This window comes from Vipera berus (assembly GCF_964194415.1).
Source record: "Vipera berus genome assembly, chromosome: Z".
Classification (NCBI taxonomy): domain Eukaryota; kingdom Metazoa; phylum Chordata; class Lepidosauria; order Squamata; family Viperidae; genus Vipera; species Vipera berus.
Window position 1 is genome coordinate 77534927 of NC_138205.1, and position 23092 is coordinate 77558018.

At 36.4% G+C, this 23092-nt stretch overlaps 1 protein-coding gene across 7 annotated transcripts in view; it reads left to right on the forward strand.

The window, feature by feature from the left end:
• The window catches only part of MYRIP (myosin VIIA and Rab interacting protein), an 84057-nt gene that overhangs the window by 56374 nt on the left and 4591 nt on the right, over nucleotides 1-23092 (forward strand). For 4 of the 7 annotated variants that reach the window (XM_081343762.1, XM_081343766.1, XM_081343767.1 and 1 more), the window contains 7 exons: nucleotides 1-132; nucleotides 2427-3064; nucleotides 5357-5593; nucleotides 8771-8965; nucleotides 9643-9804; nucleotides 10329-10430; nucleotides 10890-10950. The exon at nucleotides 1-132 is cut by the window's left edge and continues 46 nt beyond it. In XM_081343762.1, coding sequence (XP_081199888.1) covers nucleotides 1-132; nucleotides 2427-3064; nucleotides 5357-5593; nucleotides 8771-8965; nucleotides 9643-9804; nucleotides 10329-10430; nucleotides 10890-10950 — 1527 coding nt within the window. Of the gene's footprint in view, nucleotides 133-2426; nucleotides 3065-5356; nucleotides 5594-8770; nucleotides 8966-9642; nucleotides 9805-10318; nucleotides 10431-10889; nucleotides 10951-11223; nucleotides 11442-23092 lie in introns of those variants that run through there. The other 3 variants (XM_081343764.1, XM_081343765.1, XM_081343768.1) reach the window with 3 other exon arrangements.

Here is a 23092-nt window from a genome sequence, read left to right on the forward strand (position 1 = left end):
ACCCAATTCTCACATCTACAATGTCTGAATCTACCTTGAAGGAACCAAAAGGCCCAAACAAAAAACAAAAGCACAGACTATCTACATTTCCCAGCTGGAAGAGTGTGGACCAATTAAACGAACCAAATAAAGGCCTGTAATATGTGTATGATATTTCTTGGCACTGTAAAGGAAGAAATAGCTATTTTTCTTTTAGAATGGAGGAAAGAAGAAGGAATTTGGCAGATCAACAATCTGCAGACTGAGAATGGTCACTGCTTTGTCATTTTATTTTTAAAATAGCTGCTAAATAACTCATTAACAACAAATAGCTTTTTGTTATTTATAACCTGTCATGAAATTTGCAAATGAAAAGGCCTGATTCTAATGTAAAGCTGTGATCATTCTTTTCACCAAAATGTATTATTGTTACCAGAGTTAAGTCTCACATGACCCAAGACTAAATTATTTATTTGCTTTTGGCAAGACCTCATTACTTAGATCCTCTGCAGTATTCATTGGCATAAATTCGTCCTCCTGTAGATATTAATACCAAAAGCTGATTCTAGATGAGTTAATCCTCTTCCTGGATGCAGGAAGTTGTATTTTCTTTTGTTTTATTGTTCAGCTATTATTTCTGTACTTTTTACCTCTAAAACCTGAGAAAATAATTTATGGTTCTGTTTTGTGAAATGACCTGGCAGCAGTAGTTGATGCATGTATAAACTTAACTAGTTAAACTGTAATAATTTATTAAAAAAATGGAAAAACATTTCATAAGTTTGGCATGAACAATTAGCTTCTGAAGCATTTTTCAATGCCTTTAAATTAATCAACTGTTCTTGAGGATAAATAGACTGTGGCTGTTATATTAAATATATTACCAAAGCTAAAACCCCAATACATCTAATGGCATCTGATTGTTCAAACTCTAGAAAAAAGTGCTTTCAAAAACCCATTGTAGTTACATATATTTTATTTATAATTAGATGCTGTTTAGAAAAGTATTTTGAATTCCAGGAATATACTAAATAGTTGAGAATCAGTACTTTCACTGACTCAAAAATAAAATAGCTCTGTGTAATTAAATGTACATACAGGTAGGCCTTGACTTAAAACTAAGCTCAGAATTACAGGTCAGAAAACCACACCAATTGTTAGTGGGTTATCCAATGACTAATCCAATTTTATGACATTTATAGCATGTGGCAGTCGTTAAATGCATATGGTGATCATAAAACAAATGCCACAGTCATTAAGTGAAAGCTGTGGTCATTAAGCGAACCCATTGTCCACAATGGGCATTTTTTGCCAGACAGTAAATGCCAGTTTCTGACATTGTAAATTGTGGTCACATGATCATTGAGTGCTGCAAACCTCTAAATACAGGGTGGTTTCTGAGCACCCAAAATGCAATCATGCAGTCATGTGACCATGGGGATAGAGCAGGTGTCAAGTTTTGAATCTGAGTCATGGATATCTTTTTTTGGGGGTATGTGTCATAAATTGAGGCCTGCCCATAGAAGCCTACTTAAGATTTTATATATAGACATTGTAGCTTTAATTTTCAAGAATTTTAAAATTTTGCTTCTTTGCATTTATTTAAGATCAAGTGTAGCATCCTACTCCCTAAAATTCTTTGTTATGCATAATATAAACCAATTGCAGTAAATGGAATAGTTGGACATAGATGTCTTATTAATGTCAGCTGATTTATCTGCATATGACTAAGTTTATATTCAAATCAATCTTCTACAGTATTTGTGATATTCTAAGCTATTAATTCTGCTAATGAAAGGATACTAGATGATGTATCTGAAAATAAGTAGATCAAGAGCATGAATCTTGTTCCATCCAACAAATGGACTCCTTTCCTAAAAATAATTTTTGGCTTTTAATCTGCCTGGATTATTAAAAAACAGTAAGGTATTCCTATCATTGCACTGAATATAGTGCCAAATTGTTAGACTTTATCATGGTTAACAGTACTAGTTGAAAGGAAAATGCAACCATGTATAGAAACATACGTCCCATTTAAATTTAAATGGATTTCTAAAATACACATTGCAACCACTCTTGAATTTTAAAAAAACTCTTAATAATATTAATAAATATCAATGTATTTATCATGTTTTTCATCTATCCAATACTATGTTTGGGTTGCAAAACAAAATGTCCATTATTTTATAAACTTTTAAAATATTTATTTAGACTCTAGCTCCATTTCAAATTTATCAGATTGAATTTTGATTAATCTTCACAGTACTTTATCTTAATATGTGTGATACAAATTCATATGAATTTGATTATTCTCTTGAAATTTGTGATATAAAGCAACCAACATTTTGCTTTTTCTAGTAATTGAAAAATACAGCTAGTTAACAATGTGTTTAGATCAATAAAATTCAATAAAAATGATACTGGAGTTTCTTCTTATGTTTCCTTAGATTTTCCTCCTGTTTTACAAAGTACAGATGGAAATTGGGTAGCCTTGCAAAATGCCATTTTGCCTTGTCCTCGAATGCTTGCCAAACCTAAGAGCCAAGTGTTCAAAGTTTTGGAGGAAGAATCCAGTGTTGTATCTGCTTATGAAGAGATGGGTTCAGATAGTGAAGAGAATGACGACTGGAATATGGCTTTGAACAAGCTACAGCAGAAGCCTCAGGAGCTTTCAAATTATGTTGAAGCTCAGCACAATGCTGAATGGAGTTGTGGCAATGAATTATACCAGTCTATGACTTCTCTGTCACCTAAGGGGTTTACCACTGAGACAGAATACTCTGATTCAGAAATATCACCTGTCGATTCTCCAAGGGAACCTATAGCATCTAACCTCTCAGGAATACATAAAGAAATTTGTAACAATAAATACAGAGAGGAAAAAGAAGAATTGGATGAAGAATTGGATGTGAATTTTAATCCACAGGCTACCAGTTTAAACTATTCAGATAGTAGTGAAAATGAAGAAAACTATCATGACTTTGAAAAGACATCAAGGACATGGGAAAAAATCAGTGTTCTCTCTGAAGATTTATGCAAAAGTAAAAAATGCACAAAACCACCCAGGAAGTTGGGTACATATCAGGTAATCAAAGTTTGGTGATCACAACCTGCCAAAAAAGGGAGGGGGCAGATGGTAAAATCTTTGCTGTATTTCATAAACAACAGTGATCTAAGCCAGTCACGGAAAGCTCTACTAATCATCATTGGTCCATTAACTATGAATATATGTATATTGCTAATGACAGTTGTGCATTGAATAAACTGATTTGCTCTGACACTTTGTCACTGAATAGGACTTGGTACTATGTGTTACACAAGCTTCAAGGACAGTGTTTATGCTCATGATTTTTCTGATTCCTGTTAACTGTTTTTCTGCTGGAATTATTTGTTGTGATTCTGTCCTAAGTTCACATAGCCAGATTGTATTGTTACATTATGAAACCAACTTTGGGAAAGAATATTTTTCTGGGTGTGATAGTCAAAGTTACATGGAAGTAAAAGGGCACTTAATAGCTGACTAAATAGCATGACTAGAGCTATATTTGCACAATTTATAAAAAATAATCAGCCACATTTTAGTCTTCGTGTTGCTTTTCATGTCTCAATTAAATTTCAGTGCAAATATCTGACTTTTTTTGTTGATCACCAACTGAAGAAGAATCAGTGAAGTTTACCATTGCCTTTTCTCATGCATATTAATTGTTGCCTTTGCTATTGTCATGAAAATTATCATCCATTTCCAGCATCTTCCTGTATAGAATATTTGTAGCTCAGGATTATAAGAAAAGAAAAGGCTTATGTAAATAGATTAATTTTCCTTGCTTCGATTTTCAGTTTGCTTCAATTTTTTGTCTGACTTGATCATTATTTATTTTTCTTTTATTTACATCCTGCCAATGGAAAAAATGATTAATTTCCCATTCAGCTTACTTTGTACTTACGTTACTTCTCAGCAGTGAGAATTAAAAATGCTTCCTGTCCCATTTTTATAATCCAAAAACCCTACATGTAACATACATATAATTAAATACCTAGTACAGATAATCTTCTACTCATAACCATTCAGATTTAAGATGGTATTGAATGAATAGACTTAGGACCGCTGCCCAGAATTCCAACTGTTGTTAGCACCACTGCAGTCATGTAATGAAAATTTAGGCCCTTGTCATCCTTACAATGCTGCAACTCTCCCTCATATTGTGGGCTTGGAGCCTCCACCAGCTAGGTCCACTGACACATGGAAACTTGTCACCTCTTGAAGGCTTTGACTGGCTAGGCCACAGGTCTGCAACCCACGGCTCCGGAGCCGCATGCGGCTCTTTCAGCCATCTCCCAGTCCTCTGCCATGTGCAGTCCAAAAAAAAAAGTGGGACTAAAAAAGTTCAGCCAATCAATTCAAATATGCAGGGTAGGTGCATATCTCGCCTTGGCTCCAGTCTTCAGTCAAACCCTGTTCTGCGCATGCTTGCATGTATGCGCATGCGCACATATTTTTTGCGGCTCCCAATTTTTCATTTTGTGAGGGAACCGGTTCTGAGTGGCTCTTTCACTGTTTCAGGTTGCTGACCCCTGGGCTAGGCTCATCAGCACACGAACCTCCTTCCTCCCCCTTTACTCCCAAGTGGCCTGGTCTTCTTCCTCCCCTGCCCCCCACTCTTTGAAAGGTCTCAACTGGCTAGATCCAGTTTTCTGTATTTTCTGCCATGTATCAGAAGGCTTCAGCCAGCTAGACCCAGCTTTCTACCATTGCTCCTGAAAAGTCTACTATCTTTCTCCTCCACCACCATCCCAAGAAACTGGGCTTCTTCTTCCCCCCTCATCGGCTTTCTCCCTTTCTCCCCATCATCACTCTTCTCTTTGCCCCATCATGCCTGGGTCCACTTACCATGCCCTTTCTCTGCAACCGTTACAAGCGTGCCAATCCAATGTGAGGCTCAGCTATAAACCTAGTGAAGGCTAGAAAAGCAATCTTTCTCAAGGCAGATGAAGAAAAAAAGCCAGAAAAATAATCTGATTGTAATAAAAACATTAACAAAATGTTTGTGTTCTGTCTTTATGAATTGGATATGAAAGATACCATAATGATCTTAAAAGCTAAATTGCCAAATCAAACATTGGGCTGAGATTATTTAAGGTTTAGAAAATTGAATGCATGCTATTTGATACTGAAAGTAACTTCTTGCTTATATATTTACATATTATAATTGCAACATATATTTATATATATGTTGCAATTATCAGAACACTACCGCATTGCTTTTGTGTCATATAAATAGTTCTTTATAAGTATCCTACAGATACACTGTGTATCTCACTATTTTCTTTTTGAGATATATTGATTTAATTCTTTTTCTTTTGTTTTTAATTATTTAAGGTATTTGATGATTTATCAAAAATTGACATCAGCTGTGATGACCAACATCAACAAAGTAAAGTATTCTCTGTGGAAGAAAGGATGAAGGCAAGGTTATCTGAATTATCAATAAAAATGAAAAATAGTAGAGAAACGTCAGAGGAAGAGACATCAGAGTTAAGAACAGCAAATGAGAACCAGAAATCAGGCTTAGCTTCAGAAAGCAATAGCAAATGCCTCCAAGAAGAGTTTAAAAAGGTAGATAATACTTTTTGTCTGTTATAGTTAGCAAATAGCCTCTAAGAAACAGTTGGGTCCTTTTCTATCTTATTCGTTGAGGAATTGAGATGTGGGAACCAGATGCCTTTGAAAGGAAAACCACCTGCAAAATCCTTGAACAATCAGAACGTGGCCCAAACAATATTTAGCTGTGTCACTCACAAATTTCAACAATATAATGTAAAACTGTTGGAAACCACATAGTGGCTACTAGGAAAGTATGTGCAGTGGCGTAGCGTGGGCTGTCAGCACCCGGGGCAAGGCAAGTAATTTGCACCCCCTAACCGCACTGCACGCCTGGCACCCCCCCCTCCACAGTGGGCGGTGACCCGGCGGCTCGGATCAGATTCGCACAGCCAGCACTACAGTGAGAGAGAGTGAGTGAGCCAGGCAGGGGCAGAGAGCTGCGAGTGCGAGCGCCCCCCCAGATGTTGCGCCTGGTGCGGCCGGCCCCCCCTGCACCCCCCACGCTACGCCACTGAGTATGTGCAGGCTGTGGTATGGCTTTTCTAATCATCTCCTATCCCTGTCTTCCATTCTCACACTTTGTGCTATTGTTGCTGAAGGGATCCTATAACTTTTTAAAATCATTCTTCCAGAATCTCCTTAATTAGACCAGATAATCCAGACAGCATTTTGTTAGGCCTGTACAACTCACTTCAGAGTTGAATGTAACAAATGTAGGAGATTCCATCTTTTGCTTAGAATATACTTGACATAAAATGAAATTTCATATAAATTATAACATGCCAAAAGTTTCCTGGAATCATATTTCTAACAGAATCTATAGGATTATACTATTTCTGCAGAAAGTATACCAAGTATATCAACTTTATCTTTTTCAAAAAGCAACTTGAGAATATTTTTTTCCTTGAGGAAGAAGACATTTCACTTCTCATCCAAGAAGCTTCATCAATTCTGATTGGATGGTGTGGGGAGAATGGAAGGATTGGTTCTGACAGAAAAATCATATTTCTTTGCAGTCATCTAGTCATCTTCCTCTAAGAGATTTAGAGGCCATTTGGGGGTTTATCTGTGCCCTCAGGAACAAATGAGAGTGGAATCTTCTTGGATTTGCTGAAAGGACTGTGTTGTAGACAGGAGATATGTGGTATCATATTTATGCTGAGGGAGAGCTGTTCAGTTTTGACATAGATGGCCATTCCTCCTCTCTTACTACAGTAAGACATAAAGATCTAAGTCTTAATAAATAGCTTTCAAGAGCCAGCTTACCTTAAAAAACTGGCAATGTGGGTTGGAGATGTCTTTAAATATTGACCAAACTGGCAGTGAGAATACATTAAAGCATCTTCTTTTTAATTAACTCAGTAAATGTGAAGGCTATCCCTCTCCCCAGTCCGTCAATACAGTAAAATTGATTTCTTCCTTTAATATTATTGGTATTTTTCATACTAAATGGCATTCATAAAAGTAAATGCAAAATATGGAAAACTATGTTTTGTTCAGAAGTGTACAGAGGTATATTGTAATTCAAGCATGGTGCCACCCACCTTTTAAAGAGAAAAGTTGACTAAGTTCAGTTATCACTATAATATTTGTCAAAAATAAGGAAGGTCTTATTATTTCTAATATGCTGCTTCTACTTTTATTTTCCTTAATCACAGTTATCCATTGTCTTCCATATAACAGAGAGCTATTTTTAAAGCAACTTTAGAAATTTAACAGTATGCTAACAAATAATGGTGCAGGTAGGAGTTAAAAAAACCAAGAAGGTAGCTTCAACCATGTAGTTGTGGCCACCCTCTTGCCTTTTTTAAATGATTCACCCACCATTGTGAAAAACATTACTTTTTAATGCTCAAAACTTCTTTAATTGTTTTTATTTTATTTATTTATTAAACTTATCTGTTGCCCATCTCACTATGCAAAGTGACTTGGGATAGCTTACAATACAATAAAAACCCAAATATAAAAACATTAAAAATATTAAAATTAACAGGAAATAAAATTAAAATAAAAGTAGGAACCGAGACATGAGCAATGCCAAGATGGGATCTTCTTTCTTATTCGACCAGCCACCCATTTTTGGATTTTAGTGCTAGGTATATCCTCATGTTTCATCCCCATAGTTGTGTCATTGCTGCTGAAAGGAGTTTGTCAAATTTGTTTGCATCATTCTTCCTAAACCTCCCTGTTTATGATGAAACAATCCATTTAGGCAGACAGTATATTGGTATGAATGCGTACCTCACTTCTGTGTGATGAAAAAATTAGGGGATTCCAGAGTACAGTTTTCTGGAAAGCAAGTAACAGGAAACTAATGAAGTTGAAACACATTTTTACAATTTGGATTATTATTTTAAATATATATTGTTTTGTTTTTATTATGCATTATCATTGCAAGAAGGCCCTATAGGTTGTATGGCAAATACAATTGAAGAAAGAATAAATCAAATATTTTAAACATGCAGAGCCCAAAATATGGTATTCATTTGATTGTCAAATATATCTCTGAATTCAGTGGTTATCAATTTTCTTATGCAGATACTATTAAATAATTATGTTTCTTTTTTGTAATTTCCTTTATGAGAACAAATGTTCAATAATAGTAGTTTCCTTTTATATACAATATTAACCTGCATGTAACCTCTCTCTCTCTCTCTCTCTCTCTCTCTGTGTGTGTGTGTGTGTGTGTGTGTGTGTTTGTGTGTGTGTGTACCTTCACATAGGGAGAGAGTGGCCTAACATATCCCAGGAACAATATAGGATCTCTCTGTCTAGAAGAGTGCAGTATTAAGAACAGCTAAGATATTACATAGAACCCTCAAATTTCCATGCTTCTGGTAGATGATCTAAGATTGAGGAAGACACATTTGACCCATAAAAGTGAGAAGAGCCTGTCCCAAATTACAGTAACCTTCCATAGGGGAGAGCGGACTTGATCTTCTGACTGCCAATCCAATATTTTCTATGACCACCTCACACTGAGGGGATCACTCTGTACAAGATAAGATATATAAAATGGGACCCCCAAAAGACTATAGTAGGCAGTAATTTCCTTTGGGCTTCCTGCCTGCCTGCCTTTCATAAATCTGTCTATCCTTCCATCCATCCATTCACACATCCAATAGAAAACAATGTAGTTTTTATAAACTAATATTTTTTTCTAGTATCCATTCTTTATCTTTAAAACAGAAGTGTTCTGCAGCCTCTCTCTGCAACATATCTACTGAAGTCCTAAAAGTAATCAATGCAACAGAGGAATTCATTGCAGAATCCACAAAGCCATGTGATTTTCCAGAAAAAACATATGAAAGAGGGAACAGAGAATTCCCATTAGGCACAAATCTTATCAAACTTGATGGGCAGCTCACAATGTTGGAAGAAAATGTAAGAGTGGCAGATAAGTAACTGTATCTATATAACTATTTGTGCCATTGAATTTTGTAGAAAATGGGAGCATTTCATTTGGACTATCAACTAAAATTACCTTAAATAGAGCTGGGAAGCTCAAATTTGATTAGAAATAGACTCTCTTTAACTTTTTGTCTCATCTACAACTTTTGGCCAAAAACAGATAAGGAACCACACAATGATTCACAATGATGCAACTCTATCTTTCTATTTCACATCTTATCTCAGTTTTAAAAATTAATTTTGTTTCTCTATTTATAAATTGAAAATCCCTCACAGATTATATATCAATTATATTATATAATTTCTTGGTTCCTGTATAACTTTTCTCCATTAATCCTTTTCTTTTATTTATGGTTTCCATTGGAACCATTTCACATTAAATCTCTGCTTTATCTTTTATCTATGTAGAAGCTATGTTCTTTGCTTTGTCCCCTTTTTTCATAATATACTATTCTTGTGTTCCAGTATTTAGAATTGCCAACATATAAGTGGGAACATTCTTAGGATGGTCATCTTTTATACAGCACCTCATTAAGAGCAATTAAGTAATATATAAATGCATTGTTTGGGTTGGAACCTAAAACTGTAATGCTTACAAGATTCCGCAAATCTGAAGGTTATAACTCGATAGTTGTACATGGTCTATTTAGGTCTACCTGGCAGCTGGCAGTGTGTATGGCCTAGAGAGTCAGCTAAATGAACTTGAGGATGCAGCTCGTAAAATTAACAGCATTACTGCAGAAGATGAACTGGCTGATCTAGAGGACCAAGTGGCAACAGCTGCAGCACAAGTTCATCATGCAGAGCTTCAGGTAATATTGACAAGCTATTTACTGCATGGCCTTCATAACTTGCATATTCTTGCTACTTAGTATAAATCCACTGTATGTATGTATATGTATATATATATGTATGTATGTATATGTGTGTATATATATATATATATATATATATATATATATATATATATATATATATATATATATATATATATATATATATATATATATATATATATATATATTAGTTTATATATAATAAACTAATATATATATATATATATATATATATATATATATATATATATATATATTAGTTTATATAGGTAAATATTATATATATATATATATATATATATATATATATATATATATATATATTAGTTTATATAGGTAAATATTACTGAGGAATATTAAGTCCAGAAAGAAAAAGAAACTGGAGTTTAAGCAATCTAGTTTAAATAGGTGTGACTGCAGTTAAAGATGTACAGTTCAGTAATCTGCACTTCTTCTTCACTTACCTGCATTCTCTTTTAAAAATGTATAGTTCTTTTAAGATTTCAGATATTGAGAGCAGAATTTCAGCCCTTTCAGTAGCAGGCTTGAATGTGGCTCCATATGTTCATTTGACAAGAAGACGTGATCACCAGACAAGTCAGGTGAGGAAAAGTACCCACCACTAGCCACAAACCTATGAACTAAAGTAGGTTTCCGTATACCTGGCAATCTTATCCAATCAAATGTATATGAGTCCCCAGTAAAATATACACACAATGTAGAATGGGAAATATATTTCTACTTAGGGCTACTTATCACTCTGCTTATTTACCACTCTTTTCCTGGGAGAATGCACAGAATATACACAGAAGAAAAACAAGCTAAAGCTGACAAAAATAATAGAAGGTTAAGTAAATTGTAACAACAATATAAATGCAGCTCTACGTTTTTCAACATATACTTTATTTAAACCAAAATATTTTAAAATTAACATAGCAAATAATTTGAAAATTGCTTCGTCTTACTGTATTATTGCATTTTAGCTATATGCACTAAATAAATATTTTGAGATAAATATTCTGGATTAAACTAAAGTTATTAATAAACATTTTTTCCTATAGATGCATACAATAGACACATCCAGACAGCAGAGACGAAAACTTCCAGCTCCACCAATGAAAGGTAACAACAACAATAAAAACCTCATTTTTACTCAGCAGATGTGGCCAGACTGTCAGAGCACTGGTTGCTCTGAAGTAAAGATGAAAAGAATGTGTCAGAAAACATATAAACATATTAAGCAGTTATCGGTTTTGTATGTCATCATCATCGTCATGTTAGCCATTGTCTATCCATGAGGCCTCTTCTGCATGTTTCCAACCAATATGGTCCTGAGCTTTCTTTTGCCAGTTGGGCCCGCAATACTTGCTGATTTATCGATCCATCTTGTTTTAGGTCTCTTTCGTGGATGCTTTTTATCAAGTGGAATCCATTCTATGACTAGATTGATCCACCTGCTATCAATTCTTCTTGCTATGTGACCAGCCCATTTCCGTTCCAGTTCTTTTACTCTCTTGATGATATTGTGTACTTTTGTTTGTTCTCTAATCCATGTGCAGATCTTTCTATCTTGTCTTGTAATGCTGAACATGTATCTTTCCATGGCTTTTGTGCCACTCATAGCTTTTGTATCGATTGTGAGGTTAGTGTCCATGCTTCACTGGCACATGTTAAAACAGGCAGCACATACTGATTGAAAATTTTTCTCTTCAGACATAGGGGGACTTTGTTCTTGAAATTTATGCTTAGCTTGCTGAATGCCTGCCAACCACATTTAATACACCATTCAATTTCCTTTATTGTATTACCTCCCATTGAAATCTGCTAGTCTACTACATCTAATTCTTCTTCAGATATAATATTTTTTTTTCCTTTGGTGAATTTATTAAATATAACCTAGATATTTTTCAGGTTTATTTTTAAGCCAAATGCTTCTCCCGCTTTGTGCAGCTCTTTTATGTGTCTTTGTAGCTCTTTTGGGTCTTGTGAGAAGAGAACAAACATTATCTGCAAATCTTAAATAGGCACCACTGATTTTTATTCCATGTATTGTCCTGTCTAGTTTGCAAAATACTTCTTCAAGGTAGGCTGAGAAAAGGATAGGTGATGTATACATTATACTTCTTGGGGTTTTTAACCCATATACAGTATTTCTCAGATAATCAGTTTAAACCCAAATAAAAAATAAAAGCTATCTCTGTCTTTTTTTTTTATTAACGAGTTTTACAAAAACAAAATTTTACAATATATCCCCAAATCCCTCCCACCCCAAACCCACCCACTTCCCCCCCCCCACTTCCCAGAGCTAAATACAGGATTATAGTTACAATAATCATATTCTAAATAAAAATTATGCATAATATACAATTAACCAAATTCATAATGCGCTTTAACTCACTAAAATCTACTCATAAGCTAAATGGTACTTTTTAGTCCCATATTTGTTTTGAATATAATTTATCCATCTCCTCCAAACTGAAATATATCTTTCCTGTGAATGATCCTTCAGATAAGCAGAAATCTTAGACATTTCTGCAAGATTCGAAACTTTAAACACCCATTCTTCTACAGTGGGCAAACTATCCTTCTTCCAATATTGTCCCACCAGTAACCGTGCTGCCGTTATCATGTTCAACATCAAGTTAGTTTCTTTAACATCACAATCTACAACAATGCCCAATAAAAACAATTGCGGGGAAAACTTTATCTTTCTCTTAAAAATCTTTTGAATGTTCCACCAAATTTTAATCCAAAAAGCTTTATTTATCATCTGAAACTTTGGTAGAACATTCATTTTAACAACTGCAATTCTTCCCAGTAATGATAATTGTAATTTTTTCCAATTATTTAAGTCCCTTTGTACCTTCAACCATAGTGTTTCATAATTATTCTTATACAATTGCGTTGTATAACAAGCTTCCGGTAGCGCTACCGCGCCGAATGGCGGCGTTCTGAAGCCGCCCGATCCTGGGAAGTGTCAAAACGCCTGGAGGCAGCGAAAATCAGCTGCTCCGCGGCGCTGGAGCTTCTCCCTCTGGAGAAGAGGGAGAGGCGAGCTGGACTGGGTAGAGGTAGAGCTCCCCTGCGATTCTCCCAAGTAGTTTGGGGGATAACAGGGTGAGCTCCCTCGGAGCCCAGCCTTTCTCCGCTCTCAGGATGTCTTCGCTCCAAAAGGAGTGGAACAAGACGCGACAACTGCACCTGCTGCTTAGAGGGGACTGTGAGTATTTTGTTCCTTTGGAAAGCAGGCAGAGTAAAGCAGGAAGATCTGTATTTTCAAATTGGATTTCAACTTTAACTCAGTTCATTATCTTCTTCAAGTTTCAAGTTTGAAATGGAGTAAAAATGGCGCTGGAATATTTCTCTCCTGTGTGAAGTGACTGCGTTTGAAAATTGTTATATTTTGCTACAAAGCAAGAGATACAATTTGCAACTGACTTTATTCAGTATCGGATTTTGTGTATTTGAAAGCCTGTTCCCTTTTCTTCCTATTGAAGGTTAAGAACTTTGGGAGAATTGTTATTTTTTCTTCCTTTTCTTCTTCTTTTTTTTCTCTTTCCTGAACTTTGATTCTGCTGGGTGAAAGAGGAAATCGAAACCTAAGAGATGGCTGCGAGACGTGGGGGAGGGCCCCCGCTTTCTAAGAATGTTATTTCCTCACCTATACCACAAGCTGCAGGGCAGACTTCGATGAAACCTACAGTACAACCACCCTCTCCCCCACCTCCTGCATTTACACTGACAGACATTCAGCAAGTTGTGATGCAGTCAACGCAAGTTTTGCAACAAGAAATAAAGAATCAAAACAACCAGATGAGGGAAGATATAGTGCTTGCACTCCAGGGTTTAGCTGCACATATAGAACGCCTGGATGTTCGTGTGGACTCAGTTATGGAGTATGTGGAGAATTTGGAAAATAAAATTACTGATGCTGAGCAGAAGATTGATAGAGCAGAGGCCAAGATTGACAGAACAGAAGACGAGCTTACTATATCAGAATATAAGAACATGGAGTTTGCTTTGCATATCAGAGGCCTCAAAGAGAATCCTAAAGAAAATTTGGAATGGGAAATAGCGCAAGCAGTGGCTCCTGTTTTGAAATGGGAACCTGAAGAATTGCTTAAGGAAATGGATAAGACATTTAGGGTTAACTCCTGGATTGCTAGGCAAAAAAGTCTACCTAGAGACGTAGTGATTTATTTTTCCAGGAGATCAACCAGAAATTCTATTATCCAGGCTTTTTATCGGGAAAAATTTCAGATTGCAGGCCAAGATATTATGATCTTAAAGGAGATACCTTCAAAAATTCTTAGAAAGAGGAAAGACTTTGCCTTTTTGTCTGATGAGCTTAAGAAGCAACAAATCCAGTTTAGATGGGAAATTCCTATTGGAATCGTGGTAAATCATGCAGGGACCAGATGCAGATTGGATACAATCTTAAAAGCAAAAGATTTCTACACTAAGGTCCTGAAAGCTGGTTTACCACCATCTCCCAGAATTAAAAGAACAGAAGTAAGACAAGATGATAAACAATTGAGCGAAGGGGCAATGTCGTTGCCCCTTGAGGAGATGCCGAAGGCGGAGGCCATGGAGCAGAGTTTGGCATTAAAGGAAGACCCAAAAGAACAGAGGATGACAAGAGCTGCATATAAGCGTATGGAAAAAGAGCAAAAACAAAAGCCTGTAACTGGTCCAGCTACGCAAGATGCGGCCGTCTCAGAGCCTGTGGGAGGAGCACGCCCTAAGAGAGCAACAGCTGATCTTCAGGCCATGTTCCAAAGGCTTATGGTCACCAGAGATGGTGAAGTTCCTGACATGGAATGTTAATGGGTTAAATTCACCACAGAAAAGAAAGAAAGTTTTTTTATCTGAAACAACATAAAAATGACATTGTTTGCTTACAAGAGACACATATTGCATTAAAAGATCAAAAATATTTGATTAATTCCCGATTGGGAACACATTTTGCATCTTTTGCTTCGGACAAGAAGGCTGGAGTAGTTATTTACTTAAGAAAAGACTTTTCGGCAAGATTGATTGAATCGGATAAACAAGGGAGATATGTTAGTATTGAATTAACACTACAAGGAAAGAAAGTTCTTCTTATTGGATTATATGCTCCAAATCAACAACAGCAAAAAAAATTAAATTTTTACATCAGAGACTAATTGAACTGGATTACAAATCTGTTATTATGATGGGGGACTGGAATGGGGTTTTGGTGCCATCTGAAGATAAGAAGGGATCTTCTAAAAACTTTTTAAATTCAAAATTGCCTAAAGCTTTTTTTGATTTGAAGGAAGATTTGGAATTAAGAGATGTATGGCGGGAAAGGAATATGACAGACAGAGATTTTACTTTTTTTTCGGATAGACATAAATCTTTTTCCAGGATTGACTTCATTTTGCTTACTACTGATCTTTCCTCTTCGGTTAAGAATGTTAAGATTTTTTTCTAGGACAATGTCTGACCATAGTCCTGTTTGGTTGGAGTTCTTTGCTGAAGACACTAGTAGGAGATCCTGGAAGCTGAATGAAAATTTATTTACAAATGACTTGTTCTTGCAGAAATGTAGAGAACATATGAAAGAATTTTTTGTCACGAATATGCATAAAGGTACCTCGATGGAAATGGTTTGGGATGCTAGTAAAGCCTATATGAGAGGGGTTTTGATTTACCGTATATGAATAATGCTTATAGGCGTAAGCAAGTGCAAAAACGTTTAGATATTGAGGAAGAGATTAAAACTAAGGAGAAAAAGTTCATTTTGAATCCATTGGATAATAATTTAAAGATCTCAATACATTTATTGAAAGAACAATTTAATATGCTATTGGCTGATCAAGTAGCAACTAATTTGCGTTATGCCAAACACAATACTTTTTGTAACGCCAATAAGCCTGGTAGATGGTTGGCTTATCAATTAAGGAAGAAACAGAAATTACGTACTATAGACAAAATGGAATATAAAGGAAAAGAAGTCTACCAACAAAATTTGATTAAGAGGAGTTTCCTAGATTTTTACTCGAAATTATATTCTAAAGAGAATATACAAGCTTTAGATGTAGACAAGTATTTACAGGGAGCTCATTTTCCAAGACTTTCACAAGAACAACAACTTGAGATGAATTGCCCAGTTACATCAGAAGAAATTTCTTTAGCTATTAAACAGTTGAAATTGGGCAAAGCTCCGGGAACAGATGGATTAACAGCAATTTATTATAAAAAGGTGTTGCCTGAAATGATTGAACCCTTAAAGATTTTGTTTAATGAAATTCAGACTGGAGGTGCAGTTCCTCCATCATGGAGGACAGCTTTTGTATCGTTGATCCCAAAGGAGGATCAAGATCTTACTCAACCTAAAAATTATAGACCTATATCGCTTTTAAATACAGATTATAAGATTTTTGCTAAAGTATTGGCTAATAGATTAATGCAAGTTTTGAAACAAATGATTCATAGTGATCAATCGGGATTTATATCTGGGAGGTATATGAAATATAATGTAAGACAAATTTTTAACTTGCTTGAATATTTGGATAAGAACAACCAAGTCTCCGCAGCATTGATATTTTTGGATGCAGAGAAAGCCTTTGACCAATTGAATTGGCAATTTTTATTAAGAGTTGTTGAGGAGATGAATTTTGGAGAAGGTTTTCTACATGCTATTAAAGCTATATATCAACAACAAACTGCACAAATTATAGTTAATGGGGGATTAACAGAGACTTTTAAAATTGAAAAAGGTACAAGACAGGGTTGCCCCCTATCACCATTATTGTTTGTTTTAACATTAGAGATTTTACTAATTAAAATTCGAGAGTCCTCTTTGATAAAGGGAATTAAAATAAAACAGAATGATTATAGATTGAGAGCTTTTGCTGATGACTTGGTCGTGACAGTATCCCAACCGTTACAGTCGGTTATAGACTTGATGGAAATTATAACTCAGTATGGTAAGGTTTCTGGGTTTAAGGTGAATAGTAATAAGACTAAGATATTATCCAAGAATTTATCTATGAGTGAAAGGGATATGTTATCTAAATTAACAGGTTTTGAAATAGTGAAGAAGGTTAAATATCTAGGAGTATATATTGCAGCCTCAAATGTAAAATTGTAAAAGCTATCTCTGTCTTGATAAATGGCAGTTTATCGTATCCTTTGGCTAAATGAATATGTTTTGTACATTAGTATACATTTGTTAGGGACGCGGTGACTCAGTGGGTTAGGACGCTGAGCTTGTTGATCAGAAGGTCGGCAGTTTGGCGGGTCGAATTCCGAGTGTCGTGTAACAGAGTGAGCGCCTGTTACTCGTCCCAGCTTCTGCCAACCTAGCAGTTCGAAAGCACGTAAAAATGCAAGTAGAAAAATAGGGACCACTACGGTGGGAAGGTAACAGTGTTCCGTGCGCCTTTTGCCGGCCACATGACCACGGAGATGTCCTCGGACAAGCGCTGGCTCTTCGGTGTTGAAACGGAGATGAGCACCGGCCCCTAGAGTTGGAAACGACTAGCACGCATGTGCGGGGGAACCTTTACCTTTACCTTTTTATACATTTGTTGCAGAAATCTGATATACATTAATTGCATTTTTGAAAATGCAATAAAATGTTCAATAAATTTTCTGGTTTTTTTATCTTTAAAAAATGTAGCTGTCTATTGAAAAGGATTTATTAATCTTCACTATCTCTTTTTATATAAAATAATACTCTGTTTTGCATCATTCCCCTTATTGGAAATTTTGCTTCTTATGTTTGTTTACAATATTCATATACTGCATTATATATTTAATTAATTGGGCTGCCTTGGAATCAAAACTAATTAGATTTCAAACTAAGTTATGTAAATATAAGTTACATAAGTTAGAAAACAGTACTATGGTATTTTTAGGAAATGTCATTTGATGGGGCAGTTTTCCTCATAGAAAATTAATACTATGGAAAATCAAATTCTCAGAATTAATTTTTTAAAAATGAATTATATGGAAAAATTGAATGGGAGCTAGAATTTGCACTTGGGATCAATTAGTAATTAATGCTAATTTTTAAAATCCATTTAACACTTTAAAACACAGATGTTACTTGGTCAGCTCAGTGACAGCATTTGCAATTAAAACATCTGTTGATATTGCAGCTTGGATCTGCAGCATTTTAATTTAATCTACTATAAATGATTATTAAATGTTAGGACAAAACTTCCTACAATTAATTTTTGTAAATCCTGTATTGAGGATAAATCAGTTTGATAGGCAATGGAATAAAGAACTAAAGATTCCTGTTTTACCTAGACTATTTGTGGGAAAGTATTACTGCAAGAAACTTCTTAAATTATTCAACAACCACAACAACAAAATTTTGGATTTAATTTGTCTTTTTCCCTTTCTTATATTAAAACATTCACTAAACATTCCATTTATTCTTACGCATGATTTATTTCCATCATATGCTGCTACTGCTGACCTAATAATATCAGCCTTCAACTCCACATTAGTGCAAAACATTGGTCTATATCCGTGGTGGCGAACCTATGGCATGGGTGCCACAGGTGGCATGCAGAGCCCTCTCTGTGGGCATGCATGCCGTTGCCCCAGTCCTAGGCCTTCAGCTGAGTTTTATAAAACCTTTTCGCTTTTGGCGTCCACTGCCATGTACCAAACAAAAAGGTTCAATTAATCAATTTCAACTTCTCATGGGGGAAAAAAAACTTCTCACAAAGTTGGAATTGATTGATTGAACTTTTTAGTCCACCAGTCTGCAGCTACCATTGCAGCCACGCCCACCCAATGGGCCACACCCACCCAATTAGCCACACCCACCCAAAGGGCTACGCTCACCCGTCACCTGATGATACATAAGTGGGTTTTGGGTTGCAGTTTGGGCACTCGGTCTCTAAAAGGTTCGTCATCACTGCTCTATATATTCTCTTCCCAATATAAAACTGTACTGCATTTCTCAAATTCAGTTATCAAAAACAAACAAACAAATCAACATTTAAAACACATTTTTATTTTTCCTTTGAAATTGCATCTTTATTAATGCAAATTATCTGATTCTTTTGGATAATATTTGATCCAGTTTGGAACACTAGAGATAGATTTCCAATTTCTTTCTCCCAGTAGGCAGCTGTTAAAAAGGAATATAATTCTAGTTCCTAGGAAGTTTCTTAACCTTATTTATTTATTTATTTATTTATTTATTTATCAGTCAATCATATTTCTACACCATGATTCTGTGCAATTTACAATTAAAAAATATCTAAAAATACTTTTGCCAAAATCATTTTTAACAATCAGAAATAATTATTTCAAATATGACTTTCCAAATTTCAAAATGTTTCCTATATTAATATATATCTTTGAAACATGCTTTTGTTTTGTTTGAACGCAAAAAGAATAAAACTGAGTTTTAGTGAACTGGAAATATAGGTAGTCCTTAATTTACAACAGTTTGTTTTAATGACTGTTCAAAGTTACAATGGCACTGAAATAAATGACTTATGACTGTTTTTTATGCTTATGACTATTGCAGCATCCCCATGGTCACGTGATCAAAATTCAGATGCTTGGCAACTGACTCATATTTATGACCTTTGCAGTGTTCCAGGCTCATATGGTCACTTTTGGACACCTTCTGATAAGTAAAGTCAATGGGGAAGTCAGACTCACTTAACAAGTTCAGTTATTTGCTTAATAAGAAAGGAGATAGAATGGGGCAAAACTCATTTAACAACGGTCTTGCTTAGCAGCAAAAATTTTGGACTCGATTTTGGTCGTAAGTCAAGAGCTACCTGAACTATATTTTTTATTAATTCAGCTATATGATACAGGCATTTAAAATTTTTGCAATCATAATAAATTTCCCCCTTCTGAATGTTTATTAAACCGGTCAATTTCCTTCTTTCAAAAAAATTGCTTATATTGTTTTCCAGTAGCAATACAGAAGCTCAATAAATAATGAATGTTCACTAGTACAAAGAACAATGATACCAATATTTTAGCATAAGAGTGCCTGTAATAGTTGTGTCCCCTTCGTGGATAACTGCCTTGTCGTGGCGAAGGGGCTTGTGTAATTCAAGAAGCTGTGAGCTATGCCGTGCAGGGCCACCCAAGATGGACAGGTCATAGCAGAGAGTTCTGACAAAACGTGATCCACTGAAGAAGGAAATGGCAACCCACTCCAGTATCTTTGCCATGAAAACCCTATGGACAGTACCAAAAGGCAATATGATATGACGCTGGAAGATGAGCCCCTCAGGTCGGAAGGCGTCCAATATGCTACTGGGGAAGAGCAGAGGGCTAGTACTAGTAGCGCCAGAAAGAATGAAGCGACTGGGCCAAAGCCAAAAGGACGCTCAGCTGTGGATGTGTCTGGTGGTGAAAGGAAAGTCCGATGCTGTAAAGATCTTTTCTCCATAGGAACCTGGAATGTAAGATCCATGAATCAAGGCAAGCTGGACGTGGTCAAACAAGAGATGACAAGACTGAACATCGACATCTTAGGTATCAGCGAACTAAAATGGACAGGAATGGGTGAATTTAATTCAGATGACCATCAGGTATATTACTGCGGGCAAGAATCCCTCAGAAGAAATGGAGTAGCCTTCATAGTCAATAAAAGAGTAGGAAAAGCAATACTGGGATACAATCCTCAAAATGACAGAATTATCTCAGTTCAAATCCAAGGCAAACCATTCAATATCACAGTAGTTCAAGTCTATGCCCCACCCACCAGTGCTGAAGAGGATGAAATTGACCGGTTCTATGAAGCCCTACAGCACCTTATAGAACTAACACCAAAAAATGATGTCCTTATCATCATGGGGGATTGGAATGCTAAAGTAGGAAGCCAAAAGATAACCGGAATAACAGGCAAGTTTGGCCTTGGAGTACAAAAGCAGGGCACAGGCTGATAGAATTTTGTCAAGAGAATACGATGGTCATAGCAAACACTCTTTTCCAACAACCCAAGAGACGGCTCTACACATGGACATCACTAGACAGGCAACACAGAAATCAGATTGACTATATGCTCTGAAGCCAAAGATGAAGAAGCTCTATACAGTCAGTAAAAACAAGACCAGGAGCTGACTGTGGCTCAGACCATGAGCTTCTCATTGCAAAGTTTAGGCTTAAACTGAAGAAAGTAGGGAAAAGCACTAAGCCACTCAGGTATGAATTAAATCATATCCCTGTTGAATATACAGTAGAGGTGACAAATAGATTTAAGGAATTAGATCTGATAGACAGAGTGCCTGAAGAGCTATGGACAGAGGTTCGCGACATTGTATAACAGGTAGCAACCAAAACCATCCCAAAGAAAAAGAAATGCAAGAAAGCAAAATGGCTGTCTGAGGAAGCTTTGCAAATAGCTGAGGAAAGGAGGGAAGCGAAAGGCAAGGGAGAAAAAGAAAGATATGCCCAATTGAATGCAGAATTCGAGAGAATAGCTAGAAGAGATAAGAATGCCTTCTTAAATGAACAGTGCAAAGAAATAGAAGAAAACAATAGAATAGGGAGGACCAGAGATCTTTTCAAGAAAATTGGAGAGATGAAAGGAACGTTTCATGCAAAAATGGGCATCATAAAGGACCAAAATGGCAGGGACCTAACAGAGGCAGAAGAGATTAAGAAGAGGTGTCAAAATTACACAGAACTATACAAGAATGAGCTTAACATCCCTGATAATCTCAATGAGGTGGTCACTGACCTCGAGCCAGACATCCTAGAATGTGAAGTGAAGTGGGCCTTAGAAAAGCTGAGCAACAACAAAGCTAGTGGAGGTGACAATATTCCAGCTGAACTATTCAAAATCTTAAAAGAAAATGCAGTAAAAGTGCTACACTCAATTTGCCAGCAAATTTGGAAAACTCAACAGTGGCCACAGGATTGGAAAAGATCAGTTTACATTCCAATTCCAAAGAAAGGCAGTGCCAAAGAATGTTCAAACTATCGCACCATTGCACTCATTTCTCATGCTAGTAAAGTTATAATTAAAATCCTACAAGCTAGACTCCAGCAGTATGTGGATCGAGAACTACCAGAAGTACAGGCAGGATTTCGAAGAGGCAGAGGAACTAGAAATCAAATTGCCAACATACACTAGATCATGGAGAAAGCTAGAGAGTTCCAGAAAAACATCTACTTCTGCTTCATTGACTATGCTAAAGCCTTTGATTGTGTGGATCATAACAAACTGTGGCAGGTTCTTAAAGAGATGGGTGTACCAGACCATCTTATTTGTCTCTTGAGAAACCTATATGTGGGCCAAGAAGCAACAGTGAGAACTGGACATGGAACCACGGATTGGTTCAAAATTGGGAAAGGAGTCTGGCAAGGATGTATACTGTCACCCTGCCTATTTAACTTATATGCAGAGCATATCATGAGAAAGGCAGGGCTAGATGAATCAAAAGTTGGAATTAAGATTGCCGGGACAAATATCAACAACCTAAGATACGCAGATGATACCACTCTAATGGCAGAAAGGGAAGAAGAACTAAAGAGCCTCTTGTTGCGGATGAAGAAGGAGAGTGCAAAAGTTGGGATGAAACTTAACATTAAAAAACCAAGATCATGGCATCTGGCCCTCTCAGTTCCTGGCAAATAGATGGGGAAGAAATGGAGGTAGTGACAGATTTTATTTTCCTGGGCTCCAAGATCATTGCAGATGGGGACTGTAGCCAAGAAATTAAAAGACGCTTGCTCCTCGGGAGGAAAGTCATGGCAAATCTAGACAGCACACTAAAAAACAAAGACATCATCCTGTCAACAAAAGTGCATATAGTCAAGGCTGTGATCTTTCCAGTTGCAATGTATGGCAGTGAAAGTTGGACCATAAGAAAGGCTGAGCGCCAAAGAATTGAGGCCTTTGAACTATGGTGCTGGAGAAGACTCCTGCGAGTCCCTTGGACTGCAAGGCAATCAAACCGGTCAGTCCTAGAGGACACCAACCCCGACTGCTCTTTAGAAGGCCAGATCATGAAGGTGAAGCTCAAATACTTTGGCCACCTAACGAGAAGGAAGGACTCACTGGAGAAGAACCTAATGCTGGGAAAGATTGAAGGCAATAGAAGAAGGGGACGACAGAGAATGAGGTGGCTGGATGGAGTTACTGAAGCAATAGGCGTGAGCCTAAAGGGACTCCACAAGATGGTAGAGGACAGGAAGGCCTGGAGGAATGTTGTCCATGGGGTCGTGATGGATCGGACATGACTTCGCAGTTAACAACAACAATAGTTGTGTAAGTTAAAATGTTTGTCCTATGTAA